The sequence below is a fragment of the Geotrypetes seraphini genome, chromosome 2 (genome assembly GCF_902459505.1).
Source record: "Geotrypetes seraphini chromosome 2, aGeoSer1.1, whole genome shotgun sequence".
Lineage (NCBI taxonomy): Eukaryota > Metazoa > Chordata > Amphibia > Gymnophiona > Dermophiidae > Geotrypetes > Geotrypetes seraphini.
Genome location: NC_047085.1, coordinates 100854895 through 100877426, shown reverse-complemented (window position 1 = coordinate 100877426; position 22532 = coordinate 100854895). Strand labels below are relative to the sequence as shown.

The 22532-nt window shown below is 39.1% G+C and overlaps 1 protein-coding gene across 6 annotated transcripts in view; it reads right to left on the bottom strand.

The window, feature by feature from the left end:
- Positions 1-22532, bottom strand: part of NCOA2 (nuclear receptor coactivator 2) — a 410025-nt gene that overhangs the window by 135289 nt on the left and 252204 nt on the right. For all 6 annotated transcript variants that reach the window (XR_004538319.1, XM_033933336.1, XM_033933340.1 and 3 more), the window contains exon 12: positions 8590-8800. Coding sequence is in view for 5 of the 6 variants with exons in the window: in XM_033933336.1 (XP_033789227.1) it covers positions 8590-8800 (211 nt within the window). In the remaining variant the exon portion in view is untranslated. The remainder of the gene's footprint in view (positions 1-8589; positions 8801-22532) is intronic.

Genomic DNA, 22532 nt, shown 5'->3' with positions numbered 1-22532 from the left:
TAGGTGGGGGGTGGAGTGTTTGTCTAGGGTCTTTATATTAATGTTGTTTTTGAGTATGATGGCTAGACCTCCACCACATTTTTTTTTTCTGCAGATCAGTTCTATTTTGTAACCTGTTGGGCAGAGTTCTGTGATGGCGGGATCGGATTCCGAGGTTAGCCAGGTTTCGGATAGGAATAGGCAGCTTAGTTGTTTTTTAATTATCCAGTCCTTAATAAGGTCTGCTTTTGTGCTTATTGATCTGATGTTCATATATGCACAGGATAATGAGGTGTTGTGTGTTTGGGGAGTGGGTGAGAGGTTTGGGTGGAGGAGATTTTCTTTGGTTTGTGGATGATAGTTGTGGTATGCTGATTTTGGTTTTGGGGGTGGTCTTTTTCTCCAGCTGGTTGGTATGCTGATATGGTTGAGTGAGGAGCAGTCTATCAAGTTTCTGGATGAGTATAGTTTTCTGGTAGGTAGAGGGAACTTAAGGGATTCTGTTAAGGTTGGGATAGAGGATGTATGATATCCTTCTGTTATTCTGTTGGTTAGGAGTAGGAAGAGCAGTAGATGTAGGAGTACGCTTGTAGAAAAAATGGGGCATAGTGAATTTTTTGTAGGGTGCAGGAGAATCTGCAGATTGGTGTTTGGTGTGAGGAGTGAGATTCTGAGAGGTGAAGGGAGGTTGGGGAGGAGGGGCATTTTTCTTCCCCTCTGTTCTGTTGCGTCTGTAGCCCTCAGTAGTGAGTTCAGAGCTGGGTAGGTGCTATCAATGTTATGTAGGGATAAGGAGAACTAACAATGGGATATAAGAGTATCAGCTATAGCAGTTTGTCTATGCTTATCTGGTTATTTTGGAGATAGACAGTACTATCAACTTATCAGGTTATATGGAAGACATACAGGTTAATATGGAGATAAACAGTATTATCAACTTATCAGGCTATATGAAGACATACAGGTTATTATGGAGTTAGACAGTACTTTCAACTTATCAGGTTATATGGAAGACATACAGGTTATTATGGAGATAAACAGTATTATCAACTCATCAGGCTATATGAAGATAAACAGAACTATCAACTTATCAGGCAATTTGGAAGGAATATAGAATTTGCAGATACTGTCAAAAATCTATTGATAGGTGCAGTATATAGAGGTCGATTTTAGTGGATTGAAGTACTTATCATAACGTTTTGTCGCTTCAAAAAGTGTCGCTTCACAAAGGCGCGCACTAAGGCGCACGCGCCTTTGTCATGTGCCTTCGCCGGGGCGCCGAACGGCTGAGCGCCGTTGGCGCTGCTTTCTTTTAAGGAGAAGGCCCCCGCTGGTCTCGGGGGGGGGGGGGGGGCGGACACGGCTCAACGCCCCTGCAGGATCGGCCTCCTGCCTCTTTTCCTGCCTGCCCGCTGGATTGGTGCTGAGAGCAAGTGAAAATACAAGCAGCTTCCGTGCTGCTCTCTTTTAAGGAGAAGGCCCCCGCTGGTCTCGGGGGGGGGGGGCGGACACGGCTCAACGCCCCTGCAGGATCGGCCTCCTGCCTCGTTTCCTGCCTGCCCGCTGGATCGGTGCTGAGAGCAAGTGAAAATACAAGCAGCTTCCGTGCTGCTCTCTTTTAAGGAGAAGGCCCCCGCTGGTCTCGGGGGGGGGGGGAGGGGGGCGGACACGGCTCAACGCCCCTGCAGGATCGGCCTCCTGCCTCGTTTCCTGCCTGCCCGCTGGATCGGTGCTGAGAGCAAGTGCATCCCAGAAAGCACCAGGAAGGAGCCTAAGGCACTGATTGGTCTAGGTGCCTTAGGCAACTAATCAAAATCTTAGGTCCCTCCCAGTGCATCCCAGGATGCACCAGGAAGAGGAAGGCCAGTCATTTTGAAGAGGTGAGTCTGCCGGCAGGAGGGCGTGGGCATCTCTCCCGCTCATCATCTGAATAAGGTACGGGGATGGGGGCTCCAGTTGGCCAAGACATGAGGAAGTGGGTATCCCTCCTGCTGATATATAAATATATATATACTAGTATTTAAGCCCGTTACATTAACGGGTGCTAGAATAAATGTATGTGTCTTTATTTCTTTTTCTCTCTCTCCTCTTGACCGCTTTCTGTCTCTCTCTTTCCTTGGCTGTCAACCATCACCCCTTGCCTGTTCCACCTGTCCAGCAGGCGGCCTTCTCCCTTCCTTTTACCTACCCCTGTCCAGCAGCACTCCTTACCTGCTCCCCCTGTCCCTCTTCCCTGCTCCCCCTATCCAGCTTCTTCCCTGCTCCGCAGTCATTATTCCCTGCTCCCCCTGTCCAGCAGCACTTCTTACCTGCTCCCCCGTTCCTCTTCCCTGCTCCCCTGTTCCTCTTCCCTGCTCTGTCTGTCCAGCAGCACTCCTTCTTTTCTCCCCCTGACCCTCTTCCCTGCTCCCCCTGCCCAGCAGCATTCCTTACCTGTGTCTCTCTTTCTCCTTAGTGTTTTGTTATTTTTTTAAATCTGTCTCTTTAGCCCCCTGTCCTTCTGTGAGTGTCTGTGTGTCTCTGTCGTTGTGCACTGTTTGTTTGTTTTTTAAAATCGATGTTTAGCTCCTGATCCCCTCTGTTTCCATGGCAAGCATGTTCGCGGATGTGAGGGCCGTTTTGTGGTGCCGGATCTGGCGGCGCCGTGTAGGTCAGAAGACGGGCCTCAGCGTTTTGTAGGTCCAGGTCTGGCGTCGCCGTGTAGGGCGAAAGCGGGAGACGGGGCCTCAGCACTGGCCGGGCGGCTCGCGCCGCCGGCCCCCAGTAGCTCGAGGCCGGCGGCGGACATGGCTTGCGTTGCATGGTGGAGGAGGAACATTGGTGACATACAACCCGCGCATGCGCACTAAAAAAAATGCGACAGCTCAGGGAACACGATTTTTTTAGTGCGCATGCGCGTCCTACCATTTTATTATATTAGAGATATATATATATATATATATATATCTTTTTTTTTTTAAGTTCATGGGTGGGATAGGGGGCTGTTTTCGGGTAATGTCCTGGCATTACTTTTTTATTGATTTTTAAACTTTGACAATGCAATACAATTATCTGAACATAAATATTTCATAAAACACATTATTAAACATACAATTTATACTTAGAACAATCATTTTCTTCCCCCCTCTTACCAAATTACTACAATAAGACAAATTATGTAATTATAATATTATAATTAAGTATTTTAATAAACAAAATATCTTTCCCTCCCCCCTCCCTCCCCTGGATGTGTAAGGAATTCTACCAACCTTAAAAAAATAAATAAATAAATACATTACAATTATTATGATGTTACCAATATAGTCAATGGACTCCACACACTATTAAATCTACTGCTAAACCCCAAACACTCTGCATTCATTTTTTCATATTTATACGTGGTACAAACAAATTTGTCCACCAAAATGTGTAATTTAGTCTGTCATACCTCTTCCAATTATGTGTAATCAATTGGATAGCTATTCCCGTCATTATTATAAAAAGTTGACTTTTATATTTATCCAAAGAAGCTTGACATGTAAAAGCGTACCACAGATTATGGCTTCATATGTTAGGGGAATAGCTGAATCAAGAATAAGATTAATTTGTCTCCAAATTGATTTCCAGAAATTAAGTATCAAAGGACACTAATATAACAGATCATCCAAAGTCCCTATATCATTATGACAATGCCAACATCTATTAGACCTGGAATTATCTAACTTTTGTAAATGAACTAGGGTCCAAAAAATCCCATGCAATAAAAATAACCAAGTTTGTCTCATAGATGCTGACCTTGTACACTTCAACCTCCAAGACCAAATTCGTGGCCAACGAGATACAGAAATATACTGTTTTATCTCGATGCTCCAAATGTCTCTAAGACTTATTTTTTGGCTTTTTATTCAAAAATTTAGAAATTAATTTATACCACGGGGCAGCCTGATGTCCTACTAAATCTGCCTGGTAACAAAGGATCTGCAAGCTGTAATAATTTTTTTAATTTTTCCATTCAGGGAACCCACTCCGAATGGCCTGCTTCAACTACAACCAACTATATTGTTGAGATCTCAGAATGCCAAATTATTGTTGTAGTTGTATAAAATCAAGCAGTTTTCCATTAGAAATAACATTATCCAATGTTCGAATACCTGCCTGAATCCAATTCTTCCAGGAGATCCCAGCACCACCCACTACTTTTTTAAATTTTTAATGGGGACAGATAGTGCATTTTAAAAAATACTACTTGCACTTCCAGATTTGTCAGAGATTTTGGAGTGTTAAAAACCAGCACTTCATTTTGTACATCGTCCGGGCATCGATCAGAGTGCTCATGTTAATATTGATGAGCTCAATGTAATTCATTTACATATGATTATCAGAGGCTGCTGCAAAACATGGAATAGACCGCAATTAGTCATTCTGGGCATCGATAACAAATACTGCAACGCAAAACCAGTTAAACTGGTTTCACATCAATCAAATGCATGGTGAGTTTGAGCATATGGGCCTGAGATTGAATAGGTGACCCAAATTCTTTATTTGACTAAATAGCACTCGATCTTACCAACTTTGCAGCTTACTTGGAACAAGCAGGTTATTTTCTGCTCAGGTGAGGGAGGGAGGGGAAAGGTGAGTTAAGACAAAAACAGTTTTACATCTCTAAAACACAATTGTGACCTATCGCCATATAAGGATATATAAAGACTTGGAGTGGTCCAGAGGAAGGTGACGAAAATGGTAAAGGGTTTGAATAAAAAGAAGTATGAGAAGAGACTGGAAGACCTAAATATGTATACTCTTGAGGAGAGGAGGGACAGGGGAGATATGTTAGACATTTGAATACTTGAAAGATATTAATATAGAATCAAATCTTTTCCAGAGAAGAAAAAATGGTAAAACTAGAGGGCATAATTTGAGGTTACAGGGAAGAAGACTTAGGAGCAATATTAGGAAATTCTTCTTCATGGAGAGGGTGGTAGATGCCTGGAATGCCCTCCCAAGGGAAGTGGCGGAATTGAAAAAAGCACGGGATAAAATAGAGGATCTCTAATTAGAAAATGAAAGATGTAAATTAAAAAACTAAGGCAGACCAGCACAGTCTGTGTCCCATACATGGTAATTTGGTATAGGATGGACTGGGGTGGGCATCAATGGGAACTCCACTAATTTGGAACATGAGGATGTTACTGGCCAGACTTTATGGTAGATATCTTGCAAACAATGGGATGGTTGGATAGGCTGGAGTGAGCTTGGCAACTTCAGCATTTGGAACCTAGGACAATAACAGACTTTATGGCCCATAAATATCAAAGAAGAGAATTTAATTTAATCATGTATTTTTTAATGGGTATAACTTATGGGCAGACAGGATGGACCGTTCACCTCTTTATCTGCCATCATTTACTATGTTACTATTTTCTAGTAAATGTGAATGAGACTTCTGTTAGGCCGAGTAAAAGTTTACATTTATTTATTTATTTAAAACATTTATATCCCACATATCCAAAAATCTATGTGGGTTACAAGAAAACACACATAAGCTTAATTGCACACACAAACCCTAAAACACTACTATTATCACATTACAAATTAAAACTTTCTAAGATTACTTCAAACAAAAAATAATATCTGCAAAACAAAACTGACACTTTTTATAAATCAGTTGACAAATACAGGAATAATGATATCATCACATCACAAATTATGAATAGCCTCCTGAAAATAATAAGCCTTTAAACAACCAAGGGAGCTGAAGGAAACAACTCTGCCATGGCCCTAGAGCATTTCAGGGGACCATCCGTGGACTCTCAGACCTCTAACAGCACTTCCGCCAAATCCGCACTGTCCAGCAAGGAGGCGGACAGCGGTGGCTTAGAACTCATGACTGGACATTCTGCCTGAACCGTGTGGTCTGAATCCAGGTTCCATGTTCACAGTGACCCAAAAATAAGGACAGGCAGGTGAATAGACTTGAAGAGCCGGCGAACTGCCTGGTCATCTGCAAGATCTGGGAACCCATTGCTCTGGGTATCACCAAGATCTGTGCCACATCTGCTGATTCCGCCGAAGAAACAGGCGATGGCAAAGGCACAGAAACTGAAGCAGAAGCAAGGGCGGGGACAGGCCACCTGCTTTCTGACAGCTCCGCAAAGGAACAAATCGACATGCTGAAATCCAAAGGAAGATCAGACTATTATACTGGAGTCTGAATGGAGAAACAGGCAAAGCCCTTTTTTTTTAAATCCAGATACCTCATATCCACAGATTCCGGGGAAAAACAGTCACCGACGGCAAGAGTCACTCTGCGGGACTTAGACTTGGAATGCTTATAAGATTTATGAGACTCTTCCACGGAACTGTGCTTGCGTTTTGCGGAAGCATCCACTGCGCCCAAATTAGGCGTCCTGAACCCTGCAATTGCATCTCCAGTGGAATTGGAGGAAGGTAGGGCTTTTCCGGAGGAAGGCAGTGCGGGATTCACACACGGTTCACACCCCTCACGGGCTGCGGCGCACATGATGCAAGACTGCGAATCTGTCATCCTCCAAGCATTTTCTAACTCACTTGTATTATAAACTTATCCAATCACCAAATGCTCAAATTCAGCCTTAAAAAGCTATATGGGAGTTCAGATTTCACAATTTCATTCGAAATTGTAAGCCATGGTATTCTTCATTATTCCCTTTATAGCTTTACTGCTATTTATCTCATATTTATTTATTTATTACCTATTTTTTCAGTTTTAGTTCTTATTTTTATCTAAACTTATTATTTTAAAATAACTTATTATTTCAGTATCACTTAGCTTTTGTTATTGCTGGTTCCCCTTCCCGACGCGTTTCACCTATCTTTCTCAAGGTCGGGGGAACTACAAAACAAAGCAGAAGACATCAATTAGTCCTCTTACCTAAAATACCATCCCATATCTATATTCATTTAAAAATTATTCTAACTTACCTTTACTTAAAGTTAAACTTTCTCATCTTTATCTGCTGCTGGCGATCCAAAGATGGCTGCGGCGTTCTCACAGAGTGTTCAAGTAGACCCCTCCCCTGACGTCAACCCAGTGTCATAGCACCTAGCAACCATTATCAACAATCCACCTGCACCATCCAATCCGGATTAATTGATGTCTTCTGCTTTGTTTTGTAGTTCCCCGACCTTGAGAAAGATAGGTGAAATGCGTCGGGAAGGGGAACCAGCAATGATAAAAGCTAAGTGATACTGAAATAATAAGTTATTTTAAAATAATAAGTTTAGATAAAAATAAGAACTAAAACTGAAAAAATAGGTAATAAATAAATATGAGATAAATAGCAGTAAAGCTATAAAGGGAATAATGAAGAATACCACAGCTTACAATTTCAAATGAAATTGTGGAATCTGAACTCCCATATAGCTTTTTAAGACTGAATTTGAGCATTTGGTGTGTGAATCTGTCAGCCATGCACCACATTTACGGCATGAATCCATGTCACCCTGCCCTGATGAAGCCATATGTGAAGTTTGGCGCAAAAACGAAGCTTCTAAGTCCAAAAAATACACTTTTAAAACTTTAATGAAAATCCAAGATGGCTACCGCAGGTGCCGATCTTGCCTGAAAACGGCCCAGGAAAAACGCAGGGAACTGTGAAAAGCGGCAATTTTACAGGTAGGAGGGACCATTGCATGCAGGGAAACCACCTAAAATTCCAATTTCAGAACCCCCCCCCCCCCCCAAATTGCCAAACTCAAGTGGCACACAGACACCTCAGAGACATGTGCTGCAATATATTTCAATGGCTGCCAGCAATACACAGTGCAAGCAAAGGGAGATTAGTAGTAGTACCTCAAGAGCTGATAAATTGGATTTTCAGGTATTCTGATAGTCTCACCTTCCCTGGCACAATAGATAACGACTACCAGGACCCCTCAGAGAAATTAAGGAAGATATGCAGTCCAGTTCTGATCCCGGCGTACCTCCACAGAACCGCAGCTGCCTGCGCTCTACCCCTTAGTGGACGAACTCTGGACGAGATGGCTCCCGATTTGGAGACCCGATCCAATCTGCAGGCAGCCCAGGAGGGCTTATGGTAGGTTCTACTAACAAGGCACACCCCAGAATGTTTACAATATTTAAATAAAAGTCTGCGATCTCCTGCCGAAGGATCACTCCACGGAGTGAATCCTCAGCACTTGGGCAAAACCCGTGATACAGAACAAATAAGACTAGAAATTGAAAAATAAATAACGAGCAGCAGAGATCATACACCATGCAGCAAGGCTGCAGGAACAAACTGAGCATCATGGGAATTGTCCAAGGAAGGTGCCCTTAGAGGGAGGAGACAAAAATTAATTGAGCCCTGCAGCCAATGATAGAGAGGTTACAAGACCCTATGGTGAAGCTTCAAGTGTTTATTGTACAAGAAATATTATTATTAAATAGAGCCAAGGGAGATGGCACAGCAAGTTATTTAAAAGTAAACCATGTTTGTTATATTCTGCCTCCCGTCTGGCACTATAGCCACAATGCTCAACAAAGGAATGTTTTTTAAAAAACTCAAGAAAAACTTGAGTATATTGGAGTTGGGAATCCAATGTGTTGTTAGCTAAACCAGCCTATGGTATAGATATTAGGATTACACTTACTCCTTTGTGGCATTCTCAGTGCTGGCTTCTGGGGGGCAACAGAAGAGACAGGGTTGTTTTCACCAGTGAGCTGCAGAAGGTCATTGATGATGGCTTGTTTGTCAACAGAGAGAGTTGTTGCTCCTGGTCTTGAATCAGTGAAAAGCTGTGGTAGTTGACTGTTCTGCAAATCATCCAGAATTTCTGCCAAATTATCCAGCTCACTGCCAGGCTATATTCAACACACACAAAAAAATGAAAAGCACAATTTGCATTTCAATATATGTAGCAATAATAATATACCTCTAGAGCAGTGGTCTCAAACTCAAACCCTTTGCAGGGCCACATTTTGGATTTGTAGGTACTTGGAGGGCCTCAGAAAAAATAGTTAATGGCTCATTAAAGAAATGACAATTTTGCATGAGGTAAAATTCTTTATAGATTATAAATCTTTCCTTTTGGCCAAGTCTTAATAATAATATTGTAACTTATAGCTAAAGAGACATATGATCAAGAAACTATTTTATTTTACTTTTGTGATTATGATAAACATACTGAGGGCCTCAAAATAGTACCTGGCGGGCTGCATGTGGCTCCCAGGCCACGAGTTTGAGACCACTGCTCTAGAGCAAAGGTTCCCAGCTTAAGACATGCCTAGCCAATCTTGTTTTAATGAGAACCATACTGAATAAACAAGACAGATTTGCATGTGTTGCCTCCACAGTGTGAGCTATATCCAAAATTCTTATGTTCAATCCCATTGAATAAGAGGAATACAGATGAAAATCAAATACAACTACACTGTTCCCTCTAAGCTGAGCAGAAGTCCACCCACTGCATTGCTGACATTGTGCTTTCAGTCACTAGGGACAGGCAGATTCCTTGGAGTCCTGCAGAAATTTCATGTCCCACACTATTGAAAATGGAATAGTGAAAAAGCACTCCCCACTGACAGAACAGCAGGTGGAGGACTCCCGCTCAGCTTAAAGCAGTGTATCACGAACTGTGTGCCGAGACACGCCAGTGAGGAAGAGGCACCGGCTGACTGCCTACAGGACGTACCCAAGAGGCACGTCCTATGGGAGTCAGCCAGTGCCTCGCCTCCTCCTCTCCTCTTCTGCGCCTCTTGTCTTCCAAAACACCCCCTCCCACACCCCCACTGGTGGCTCAGGTTCCCATCTGGAGGGCATCTGTGCATTTCCAGATGCCCTCTAGCCACGGCTCGGAGTTTAGTGTACTGTGGGTCCGGAGATATTAGGATAGTTTGCAAGACACTGGCTTAGAGGGAACAGTGCATCTGTACAGGACTATACCACACAGTCAGTTCTTAAAAGCACATGCAATCAAAATGCTAGCCTAAAGCCTGATTACAAAATTTTCAGAAAGCTTTAGAAACTCAATAGCCTATGTGAAATCCTTTTATACATTTGCATAAAGAAATCCTAAAAGTATTTAACTTTCTTGTCTCCCATAAGGATTTACTTTTACACATTTCAGCAATGTTCGCAACAGTGTTTAAAAAAATTTCACACACTATATAATCCTCTTGAGGGGGGTAGGGAATCTATGGAAAACTGTTCTAGATTTTGAAATCCACTCAGCCTGAGATTATTTTCTAACTGCATATGCAATTTTTCCTTACTTCAGTCACCCTAATTTTCTAATTCCTGTTATTTCATTTCATCTGTCTTATGTGTACTATCTCCACTTGCACAATATGCTATTAAGATGTTTTAATGTATATGGTGTTGACACTAAGTAGCATACTGTTTTCAATTCTGTCACTGCAACTCAAAAAATGTAACAGAAGTAGAAAAGATACAGATGAAATGACAAAGGGGATGAAATTAATTAACTATGAAGAAAGGCTAAAGATGCTATAGCTCTTCGGCTTACAATAGAGATTGGTTGAGGTCTCAAATTATGAGTGGAATGGAATGGGGAGATGTGAATGGTTTACACTTTCTAAAAGTGAAAGGACTAGGGAGCACACAATCAAGTTACTAAGTAGTACATTTCAAACAAACTAGATATAATATTCTTAACTCTATGTGTAATTAATAATAATAATAAAATAGGGGGCGTGGATTGGTCGCACATGGAGACGGTCAGATAGCGAGTGTGCTCTGTATGGATAGACCTTGATAGTAATAATAAGTCACTCAAAAGCTTTTCAAATCATTTTTCAGTGAAAGGGTAAGATCTTATAATGGCTTCGGGTAAACAGAATAAGAATGACTCAACGTTTGTACCTTCTGCGAGTGTGAAACGAGCAAAGCCGGACCCAGAGACGTCATTAAAATTATCATCAACGTCAAAAAATGGAGACAGCGATATTATGAAGGAGTTGAAGGAAATTAAAGAGATCGTTTCGGGCATTGCCAAGATAGTGAATGATCTTACGGATGAAGTGTCTATTCTTACTAGGAGATTGGAGCAGGCTGAAATTAAAACAAATAATATCAAGACAAGAGTAGAGACAGCTGAAGCAGAGATAGACAAAAGTAAAATGGATTTTTAAAAAAAAATTGACTTTCTTACCCGAGAGCTGGAGGATGTTTCAAATCGTGAGAGGAGGAGTAATTTACGTATCTTAGATCTCCCGGAAGGGGTGGAGAAAGGGAGAGCAATTTCCTTTTTAGATAATTTTTTGCCTAAGATACTGCCTATAAAATCAAAGTTTTCTCTCGAAATCGAAAGAGCTCACCGAATTCCTACTAAGAAAGATGATAGGCAAAAGGGTCCTCGTCCTCTAATTTTTAAGCTACTGTGATATCAGCAGGTCTTAGAAATATTTCAGCTGGCAAAACAAAACAGGAACCTGAAATGTCAGGATGCACGTATCCATATTGTTCCTGACTTTGCTAAACATACAGCCATAAAAAGAAAAGGTTTTTTAGCATTAAGACCAAAATTGAGAGATATGTGGGCTAAATATGATTTATTATACCCAGCATTAATGAGAATCACTTTTGATAATAAAACAATCACTTTTGATGATCCGGAAAAGTTGCATGATTTCATAAATCAACAGGAACAGCCCATGTTGACATAGAATGATTGATAGTATGGAAGATATGATTTTTGACTTTCTTTTGAATTTTTTTATTTTTCTTTTCATCTTTATGAGGACTGTAAATGGGATTTTACTTAATGTTACAGATAAGATGTTAAACATATCCTCCGTAAAAGTTATTGGGAAAGCGTTAAAGAATGTATATGATTCAATTTGAATTGTAATACTCAACGGTAGAAACAATGAGAAATGGAACTCTCTCCTGGATTCTAAGTTGGGTCGTAATATCAGGAGTGATGGAATGATTGCGTTGGAGAATTTGCATATGCTTTCAAGGTTATTGAAATCACATAAAATAAGGATGCCTGTTTCTAAATGAGTGTTTTAAAGAAAAGCTTCCTGATCATACACTGTGTTTTTGGAATTAATCTCGGAGGGGCGGATCTCCCGAACAGTGTATCGCATGGAACTGTTGCGTCGCCAGAATTAAGCAGGTCTTATGCTGACAACAATTGCTGGAATGTTTAAATCTCGACTCACTGACACCTGTCATACCAGACTGGAAAAACTATTTTGGCAGGGTATAGAATGGCTGAAAGACGCAGTCAAATAAGGCTTGACCTGTCTAATAAATAATGTACTGCATGATCCAGCGCTCTCATTAATGAGTGCATGAGCAGCGTATGTACTCTTTCGTGGTCTCATCCTACCACTGTAATAACACTTTCTGCAATGTGGACTGTATCCAATGAGATCTTAGCTCAGAACTGAGGATTACAGGTAAAGTTTGTCAATGCTGTAAAGAAACATCCTTTCCAGGGTGTGGAAAGAAATTAAATACTGAGTTAGAATTGGGGATGATATCTTCTTCATCCATTTCATCCTCATCCTTTTCAGCTCGGTCATTAGATGGATTGGAATAGAAAGAGGAAGTTTCAATATATGAAGACGTTGTGACTAATACAATTGGAAATATATGCAAGTACAGAGGCTGAATGTTCATTTTAGATATCCTGAAAATCAGGGTATCAAAACCTGTGAAGATCAAAACCGGAAATCCTTGTCAAGTAAGAAGAATTACAGAAGATTAGATATTTTTGAAGCTGGTTTGAAATTCTGTAATGGTTTTGTCAAGAAGGTTTGAAGTGAAGTTGGAAAATGTATAAGAATAATATAACTTTCTTTGTCAAAGCAAGTGGGATATGGTTCAGTTTTAGTATCTGATGTAGGAACTTTGAGTGCGTGGATTACCGTAATGACATGTGAAGTAGCTTGCTTTGTTCTTTGGGAGGAATTGTATAAGTTTTATTTTTGAGAGTACATGTCAGCTTAAGTAGATGCCTGTAGTTTCAAGATTTATAGGAGGATATGTAAATGTAACATATTAAGATATTTTATTAATTTTGGTTTTACCTATACTTCAGATAAATACAAAGAATTCAATTTTTGAATTTAGAATGGGAAAGATGTTAATTCCATAAAGGTGAATTTTTAAAGGAAGATATATTGGTAGTAGTTAATTTATGTTTATTTATTTTATGTAGGTCTCATATATTAATTGTTACATAAGAAACAGTTTCTAAATGGTTCTAAGCATGCTTAGTTCTACATATGGGTATCAAAGGATTCTCATTATTAAAATAAGTTGATTTAATTTAAGAAACTGATTTAATTAAAAAAATTATTTTGCAGGTATTAAAATACATTCTCCAAAAGATAGATAATAGGTTTAAGTCTTATGCAGATTAAATAAATTAAAATATGTTCTGAATGTTAAATTATTGTAAGCGGAGAAAAGGAAGATTGATGATAAAATTTGATAAAGTTTTAATTAATTATAAGTAAGAAGAGGGAAATTTTAGGTGTTTATCAATGAATTTCTATACCATAAGATATAAAATAAGTTGACAATTGGACCAAAAAGAAATTTGAATTTATTATTGATTTCTAATTTTAAATGTAAAAGTCTTTAGTATAAAATATTCAATGGTATTAAGATGATATAATTATATTATTAAATATATATTAATTATAGGGTAAAATAATTGGAATATTAATTGATTGTTTAGATATACTAATATTTGAGATTAATTTAAAGGTTTTTGAAATGCATATGAAATCATTAGATTGATATTATTGTATAATTTATGAATTAGAATAAGTTTTATGAAAAATGATTATTTTTAATGAATATTTTCACTGTGACTTATTTTTGAATATTGATTTAAAGGAGGTCTATGGGGAGTATATCATTGTCTGATCTTATATGTGTGTCACCAAGTTAACACTATTAATAAAGATTTGGAGAGGGAGGGTTGGGGTAGGGGGAAGGGTAGAGAAAAAATTTTTTGGGATAGGGGAATTTTATGTATAAAATTTTAAAATATTGGTAATGGTGTCTAATTATTTTAAATTAATTATATCTGACTACTTAGAAAACAAATTATATAATGGAGGTTAAACTTTTTTCATTAAATGTTAATGGCCTTAATCATCATATAAATAAGAAAAAATGCTTACTTTTCTGAAACAGAATGCGGATCTATATTTCATACAAGAGACTCTTTATCAATGGTAGAGTCACAAAAATTGGAAGGGGGATGGGTAAAACAGAGTTTTTTTGCCCCTGCTCTTGGGAAAAAAGCTGGGGTTGCCATATTAATAAATAGAAAGAATATAGCTAATTTTCAATTGATTAATTCTGATCCCTTCGGAAGGTGGGTACATGTATGAATGAGCATGGGAAATAATACCCTGGACTAAATAAGGGTTGCATTACAGGTACTATGGCAGAATCATTGACTATAGTTTTGCTAAAGCCAAACAAAGATCCCACATTGGTTTCAAATTACAGGCATATATCATTAATTAATGTAGATGGAAAACTTTTGGCTAAGACTTTGGCTTTATGTTTAGCCAAGGCTCTCCCCTTTATTATTGATATGCACCAAACTGGATTCGTTGCTGGAAGACATTCATCTAATAACACAAGATTGGCTTTTCATATGTTAAATTTAACACAGGCCATAAAAGATCCGGCTTTTTCTGTATCCTTGGATGCAGAGAAAGCCTTTGATCGTGTGGAATGGGCCTTCATGTATCAAGCTATGGAATGGTTTGGAATAGGTTCAAGATTTATACAAATGATTCAAACATTGTATAGCTCCCCTTTTGCAAAATTATATATTAATAATAATTTTTCAGAACGATTTAATTTGCTTTTTGATATTGTTTTGGAACCCTTGTTATTAGCTATTCAATAAGCAAAGGAGATACAGGGTATTCCTTATTCAGACCGGGAATACAAAGTCTCTGCATATGCAGATGATATTTTGCTTCATTTGAGAAATCCTGAAACAACCATTCCATGCTTACTAGAATTGATTGAAAAATTTGGAAAATTTTCAGGGTATAAGATAAATTGGAGTAAATCTAAAGTTCTTCCACTAAATGTGTATTGCACAAAAGGATTATTTGATTCATTTTCTTTTGTATGGAAGGAAGGTGGATTAAAATATTTGGGTATTTGGATAAAAAGCACACTGGAAGACACAATGAAAGAATGAAAAATTTTTATTGCAGAAGGTAACAGAAATGTGTGAACAATGGAATCCATTACATTTGTCTTGGTGGGGGAGAGTTCAAACTATTATAATAATGATTTTGTCTGTGGTATGCTATCAGATGGGAATGTTATCAGTTTTTTTAAGGGGTCCTTTTATAAAAAGTTAAACATTGTTCTTACAAAATTTGTTTGGTTGGGCAAAACTCCTAGAATTGCTTTAGTATCTCTACAAAAATCAATTGCGGAGGGTGGGGTAAATTTTCCCAATTTTTATAGGTATCGTCAAGCCTATATTTTGAGACAGGGTATGTATTGGGTCCTCCCAGAGCTCATTGGTAATACCCCAGATTGGTTATGGTTGGAGTGGTGACTCATGTTCCCTTTACGATTATGTCATGTCCTTAGTATTAAAATGCCTAGGTTATATAAAGAAAATAGAGGGGATGGGTTATGGGTTGGGTTGGTGGGGTGGGTGGATGGATTTTTGTGTGAAAACTAGAGCTGCCTTGTTGTTCTTTGTACTTGTTTTCTGATTGTTGTTTCTATTGGTGCTCAATAAAATATATTTGACGATAAAGAAAATAGAATATTTATGGATACATGGAAAACTCTCAGGTATGTTAATAATTTAACACCTATTCCAATCTATAAATCAACTAATCAAACTTGGTTAAACTCCAAGATTCAAATTGGCGGATTTAAGGTCATCTGGAAGCATTGGATGATTGCAGGTATATGAATTTTGGGAGATATTATTTCAAATGGTAAGCTGCTTGACTTTTCACAGTTGCAACATAAATATGGTCTTAATAAATCACAAAGCTTTAGATGGCTGCAACTGAAGCAGGCTATTCAGAAGGGGTTCCCTGAATGGAAAAATCTCAATATAGTCTGGAGTTCTTGTGCTTTCAGGTGGACTTCTTGGGTCACTAAGCCACACAGAGGTATAAATTGACAAATGGATTTATAAATTAAAAAAACTAAAAACAGACTTAGGGACATCTGGAGCATTGAGATTAAGCATCAAATTACGGTGTCTCAATGACCACGAATTTGGTCTTGGAGAATGAGATCTACAGTGTCTGCATCTATGAGACAAACTTGTTTTTTCTTTTACATAGAGCATTTTGGACCCCAGTTAGATTACAAAAGTTGGATAACTCTAAGTCTAATAGCAGGGACTTTAGATCATTTAATATTCTATTGCCCTGTATCATGGCATTTTGGAAATCAATCTAGTCTCAAATTAATTGTTTATTAGAAAACCATGTAGCATTATCATATGATACAATAATGTTTGGGATGTCAATGAGAACAAAAGTCAAATTTCATCAAGCAATAATAAACTTTTATTGATCATGACAGGAGACTCCATACAACATATTACCAGTAATTGGAAAAACTACAGTAGACTAAATTATACCTTCTGGTGGAATTCGTTATGCCACATTTACAAAATGGAAAGAGTAATTGCCATACAAAAAGGGAGTTATAATAATTTTAAAAAGATTTGGGGGCCATTGACAAATTATTGCAATGATTAGATACCATTATTCATTGAAAGTACACTTACACATAGGGGGGAGGGGAGAGGGTATAACGTTATATTAAGGTTTGATCAATTGATAATATTTAAATGAAATTTTTGATTAAAATATTTGTGGGAAGGGGGAGGGGAGGGAGGGTGTTCTTGATGTTAAATGAAAAAATGAATAAAGAATTTGAAAAAAAATTATAATAACAGTTTATATACCGCAGGACCATGAAGTTCTATGCGGTTTACAATGATTAAAAAAATGCTACAAATTGAGTAGCTACAAACTGACAAGTTAAAGCTAGTGAATAGCGGCTCTAGAGATCAGTTTAATGTGGGAAAGGCTGTACAAATCAGTTACCTAAGTATTTCAGGAACAGATAAAAAATCCAAATAAATAGGTTATTGTTTTTGCAATTAAGCTCTGGGATTCACTGCAGAGAATGTGGTAAAAGCAGTTTGCAAAGTAGGATTACAAAAAAAAAAAAAAAAAGGAAAAGGTTTGGAAAGGTTCAGAAAAAGTCCTTAAATAATTATTGAGGACGACTTGAAAATTACACTGCTTACTCTTAGGTTAAGCAGGATAAAATCTATCTCACTCTTGAGTTTGTCAAGTACTTGTGACCTGGATTGATTGATGTTAGAAACAGGATGCTGGGTTTAATATGTCCCAGTACACCGGTGCTTCTGTGTGGCTTATTCTTGCTATGAGAATTTCTTGAAAAGGACAAAAAAATCCAAATAAATAGGTGTTTTGTTTGGGTTTTTTTTTTTTTGCAATTCAAGTGCATGCCCCAATTTCTCACATTTTTAACCTCTCTCCACCCCCTCAAAATAGTCTGTTAGTATGATGATAAGGACTAGTTTATACATTAAGCAGACTAGGCAGGAACTTTGGAGGGCACCAAAGAGAAGCTGTACTCAAAACTGTCAGACACATAAACTACCATCAGTGTGTACTTTCATAAAATTTCAGTGGGACATAAGGCTGACAGTTTATCCTTGCACTGGCCCTAATGATATTCTTCTTCTCAAGTTTATTAAAGTCTTTCTATCATAAACTATGGTAAAACCTTCTAGGCAGCTTACAATCTTCAAGTTAGAAAGGGAAAATAGTTATTGTATAGTTTTAGACACTGTAGTAACTTGACAAAATTGAAACACACTGTGTTGTCTTGCGCTACTGGCCTTAACCACTTAACTTATTCAAAACGAGCCTCAGAGGTATAGGCAGGACAACTCAGTCCTAGCCAGACATTACATAACCAGAGTCCAATAATCATAGGTTCCTCTTGCACCCGGGAAGGAAAACAGTAAAAAAAACTCAGAAATCTGAGAAAAACCTGTGTTCCACCCGGATGCAGAGCAAATAAACCACAGAGCTGCAACACAAAACAGTGTCAAAAACGTGGTAGCACAAAAAAATATATATAAACCACAAAAATTACAAAAAAGACAAGTACTTAGCTGAGAACAGTTGGGGCATTAATTGGAGAAGCCTGCCAATCAGCACTGCAGAGCAGGCAATTTTTCGTTCCAGTCCCACGGCTCCACTGCAACTCCTATTTTCATTAATAGTGAATAATATAGGGTCTTATCGCTGACATTCCACACCCTCCAGCTTCCACTGTGCCATGGCAGGACCAGAACTCACGTTCCCTTCAGCTCCGTCCTGGCTTTCCACTTTGCTCAACAACTTTCCCAGGTCATACTTCCAACCAATGGTAGAGAATAGTGTACCCTTCTTCTACAAGAGCCTTGTTTCGTGTACTAACGCTGCTTCAGGAAAAAGGGCTCAACCTCAGAAAATAATAAAGAGCATTTCTTCCGTCACCACGGCATCGGCACAAGAACGGCAGGCAAATTTAAACCTGAATTCAGACGTGCTCCCTACATCATCGGGATCACATGATATTCATCAGTTGAAAAATTTAAAGAGACATCACAGCCTGGCAGGGCTTCAATAAAAAGCTTGCCATTCAATGCATTGTTCAGTCCACAGGATTCAGTAGATTGAAGAGTGTAAATCCAGAACTGTTCTCTCGGTCTCAATTTTCTGCCTGTAGATTGAGATGCAGAAGATATCTGTGATTGCGTTAGAAGAGATGGAAAAAACCTGAAGAGGAATTGGTTCCTTGATACTGAGTTGAAGTAGAAGGGAAAACCAGGATTGCCTGGGTCACCGAGAGCAATCAGAATCATGGTGGCCTATTTCTGCTTGACAAGCATCTTGAGGGTGAGAGGGATTGGAGGAAACATAAAGAAACTTGTGTATCCAATCCAGAAGAAATGCATCCGGTTTCCAGGTGTTGGGGAGAACACTACCTGGAGCAAAAATGAGGCAACTTGTGATTGTGGGGGACGCATACAGGTCTAAATGAGGAGTCCCCCAAAGAGAGAATATGTGATGGAGAACTGCAGAGTTGAGCGTCCACTCGGTGGCTGAAGAAACCTGCTGAATCCGTCTCGAGAGAATTCTGCTGTTCTTGAATGCATACTACTTTCAAAAATATATTGTGAGTAATTGCCCAGTTCCTAGTCTTCTGGGCCTCTTGACAAAGGAGAGAATCCATACCTCCTTGCTTGTTTATGTAATACATTGCAACCTGAACATCTGTGGAGATTAGGAGGACGAAGTTAGTCACAATATGCTGAAATATTTCAAGAGCATCGTAGATCGCTCTGAGTGTCAAAAGATTTAGATAGAAAATCTGGTTCTAGCAGATCAGCAACTTGAGTGCAAAGACTGTCCAGATAAACTCCGCAAGCGGAGGACGAGTGCATGGTCAGAACTTTCTGATACTGACTATAAACAAAAAAAACCTGGAAAGCAAGGAAGAGCTCATCCACCACTGCAGAGATTGTCAAAGTATAATGTGTTGAGACAATGGGTCGAGAGCTTGAGACAATGGGTCGAGAGCTTGAGACCACTGACATGCAAAAGTCTATTGAGGAGTCTTGAGATGAAGTCTCGTAAAGATAACTGATTGTCGTTCATTAAATCAAAAGTACGCCAAGTTCTGTCTACTGGAATGGTATCAGAATTATCTTCAATAACAATTAGGTCTTCCACAAATATTATACTTGGAAATGATAATTTTATAATTGTAATTTTGTAATTAAAGAATTTGGCTAATTCGTCTACTGTTGGTCTAAAGTTATTTTGAGAAGAATCATTTTCACAAGTAAGAGACTTCCAAATTCTGAATAAAGCCTTGTTTTGATCTCTAGATTTACCTATTCTAATTCCATAATAGCTTTTACAGGTCTTATTAAGCTCATAATTATATTCTTTAATTTTCTCTCCCCACTTTATTTTATCTTCATCTAAATTACTTTTTTTCCATTTTCTTTCTAACCTTCTGCAGTCCTGTTTAAGCTTACGATGATTTGGAGTACACCAGGGGGCCTTGCATTTATAAGATACCTTTTTTTGAGACAGGCGGTGCAATGGAATTAAATAGTCTCTCTGAATTTTCAGTCCATATTTTCAACAAATCTTCCAGATTGTATTCCTGAGGGAAACTAGGTAAGGTCATTAATAGTTCAAATTTACAGAGAGCAGAATAGTGTAGGTAAAAACCAAAAGTGATACAGATGTAGTGCCACTAAAAGACTGGGGGTATAAGAGTTACGGGGCCACACTAACCCCCTCTTCTACAAAGCCACACTAGCGGCTGCCGCACAGTAACAGCCCCGAAGCCCTTTAAATTACTATGGGCTTCGGGGCCATTACTGCACAGCTTTGTAGAAGAGGGAGGTAAGGGTTGATGGAGGCCGACACTGGCTCCAAGGCCTTGTAATGAAGAATACTACTCTAGGTGATATGTTGTGAAGAGTTTGTACAAACAATGCTTTATATTCAGGCCAAAAATTTCTATTTTGGTTTTCTCAGACCACAAAACTTTCTGCCAAATGGCTCTCTCATCTCCTGACCATTCTTTGCATATTTGAAAAATGACTCAAAATGGGTATTCATTAGCAGCAACTTTCTTCCTGTCACTCTACTATATAGGCCAGATTTGTGAAATGCTTTGGACATTGTTCAAACTGTGCTTGTGAAAATAATCTTGATCACGAAAGCCTATAACTCTACCACATTTGCCATTAGCCTCATGAGTGCCTCTCTAATCAGCCTCCTTCCATGGTCATCCAATTTGGAGAAAGGGAATGATCTAGGCAGGGTCTTAGTCTAACCATGCTTTGAGAATATTTGAGAACTCCACTTTTCATTTATACCCATTCTCTGATCTCTGCCTTTTCACAAAGTTGTGCCAGAGTTCTTTGCTTTGGAATGCACTACTCTACACAGGGGACCAGTAGGAACTATTGAACATGTGGACAAATACAATTTTAACAAAGATGGGGCCAATTCACTTGATACATTTTGAAGGTAACTGATCAAGCCACAGCTTACAACCTTGGTATTCATGCCCAGTCCTCAAGGACCACCAATAGGCAAGGTTTTTAGGATCTCTCTAATGAACATTGGAGGTGGGCATGCACATCTCTATCTTGCAGTTATTAGGGAAAACTTGGCCTGTTGGCAGCTCTCAAGGAATGGGAGTGAAGACCAAGGGCTTGTAGTGTTTAAGACTGATGAAGGAGTACAAGGAGGTGGGCATTTATCCCACCAGGCTCTTCTACTTTTTTTTCAACCAGAAAATTTTTCATTTGGATATTATGGGATATATGAATGAATAAATAATACAACACTATTTTAATGCATTTCACTTCTAAGATATAAAAAAAAGATGAACATTTTGGAAGGTGGTGCGGGCCTACTATAACCACTAAGAAGTTGCATACAAAAGAGAAGTCTCCTGTGTTAGATATCTACTACCCACTGATATTTTACCAGCCAACCCACACCATGAAGTGCTCATTCATTTCAATTCATGTTATGATAAAGGTCACTAAATGTAATTTATAAAGTATGACTAAATGATTCAAATAAAGGGATCAAGTAATCTACTACAATAAATATGTTGCAGTTAAAATTCAATAATGAAAAAGGAATGAAAATGCATTTTAGTGGAAGCTGGTTTTTTGTTTTTTTTGCGCGCAGGGTAGGGGTGGGGGTGGCTAAAAAAAAATTACTGTATTTTTCGATCCATAAGACGCACCCTAGATTTAGAGTAGGAAAACCAGAAAAAAAAAAACATTCTCAACCAAATTGTGTACTATTACATACCAGGCTCTGCACCCTGTCTCCCCTTCCCTGCCAGGCTGTTCATTTCATTTTTATATACACACAGCAGATATAAAATTATCTGATCACTAAACTTGATCACTAAATTGAAAATAAAATAATTTTTCCTATTTTTGTTGTCTAGTGATTTCATGAGTCTCCTTCCTTCCTTTCTTCACTCAGGCCCAAGAATTGCCCCTTTCTATTCCCTCCCTCCCATGTCTCAAGTTCGTGCTCCCTCCCACTCACTGCCTTCCATCCTTTGTTCTTTGACCTCCCTCCCTCCCATGTCCCGAGTTTGTGCCCCCTCACTGCCTTCTAGCCTTTGTCCTTCGTTCTCCCTCCCATGTCCCATGTTCGTACCCCCTCACTGTCTTCTAGCCTTTGTTCTTCGTTCTACCTCCCATGCCCCGAGTTTGTGCCTCCTTGCCCTCACTGCCTTCCAGCCTTTGTCCTTCGTCATCCCTGCTGCGCTGGAAACTGCCTTCCTCCTCCCCTGCGCGCTGAAACCTGCCTACCCCTCCGCAGATTCCTCCTCCTCTGACCCCGGTCTGTCGCCGCTGCGCCGGAAACTGCCTGCCTCCCTCCCTGCGTGCTGAAACCTTCCTCCGCCGATTCCTCCTCTTCTGGCCCCAGTCCACCGCCACTGTGCTGCAAC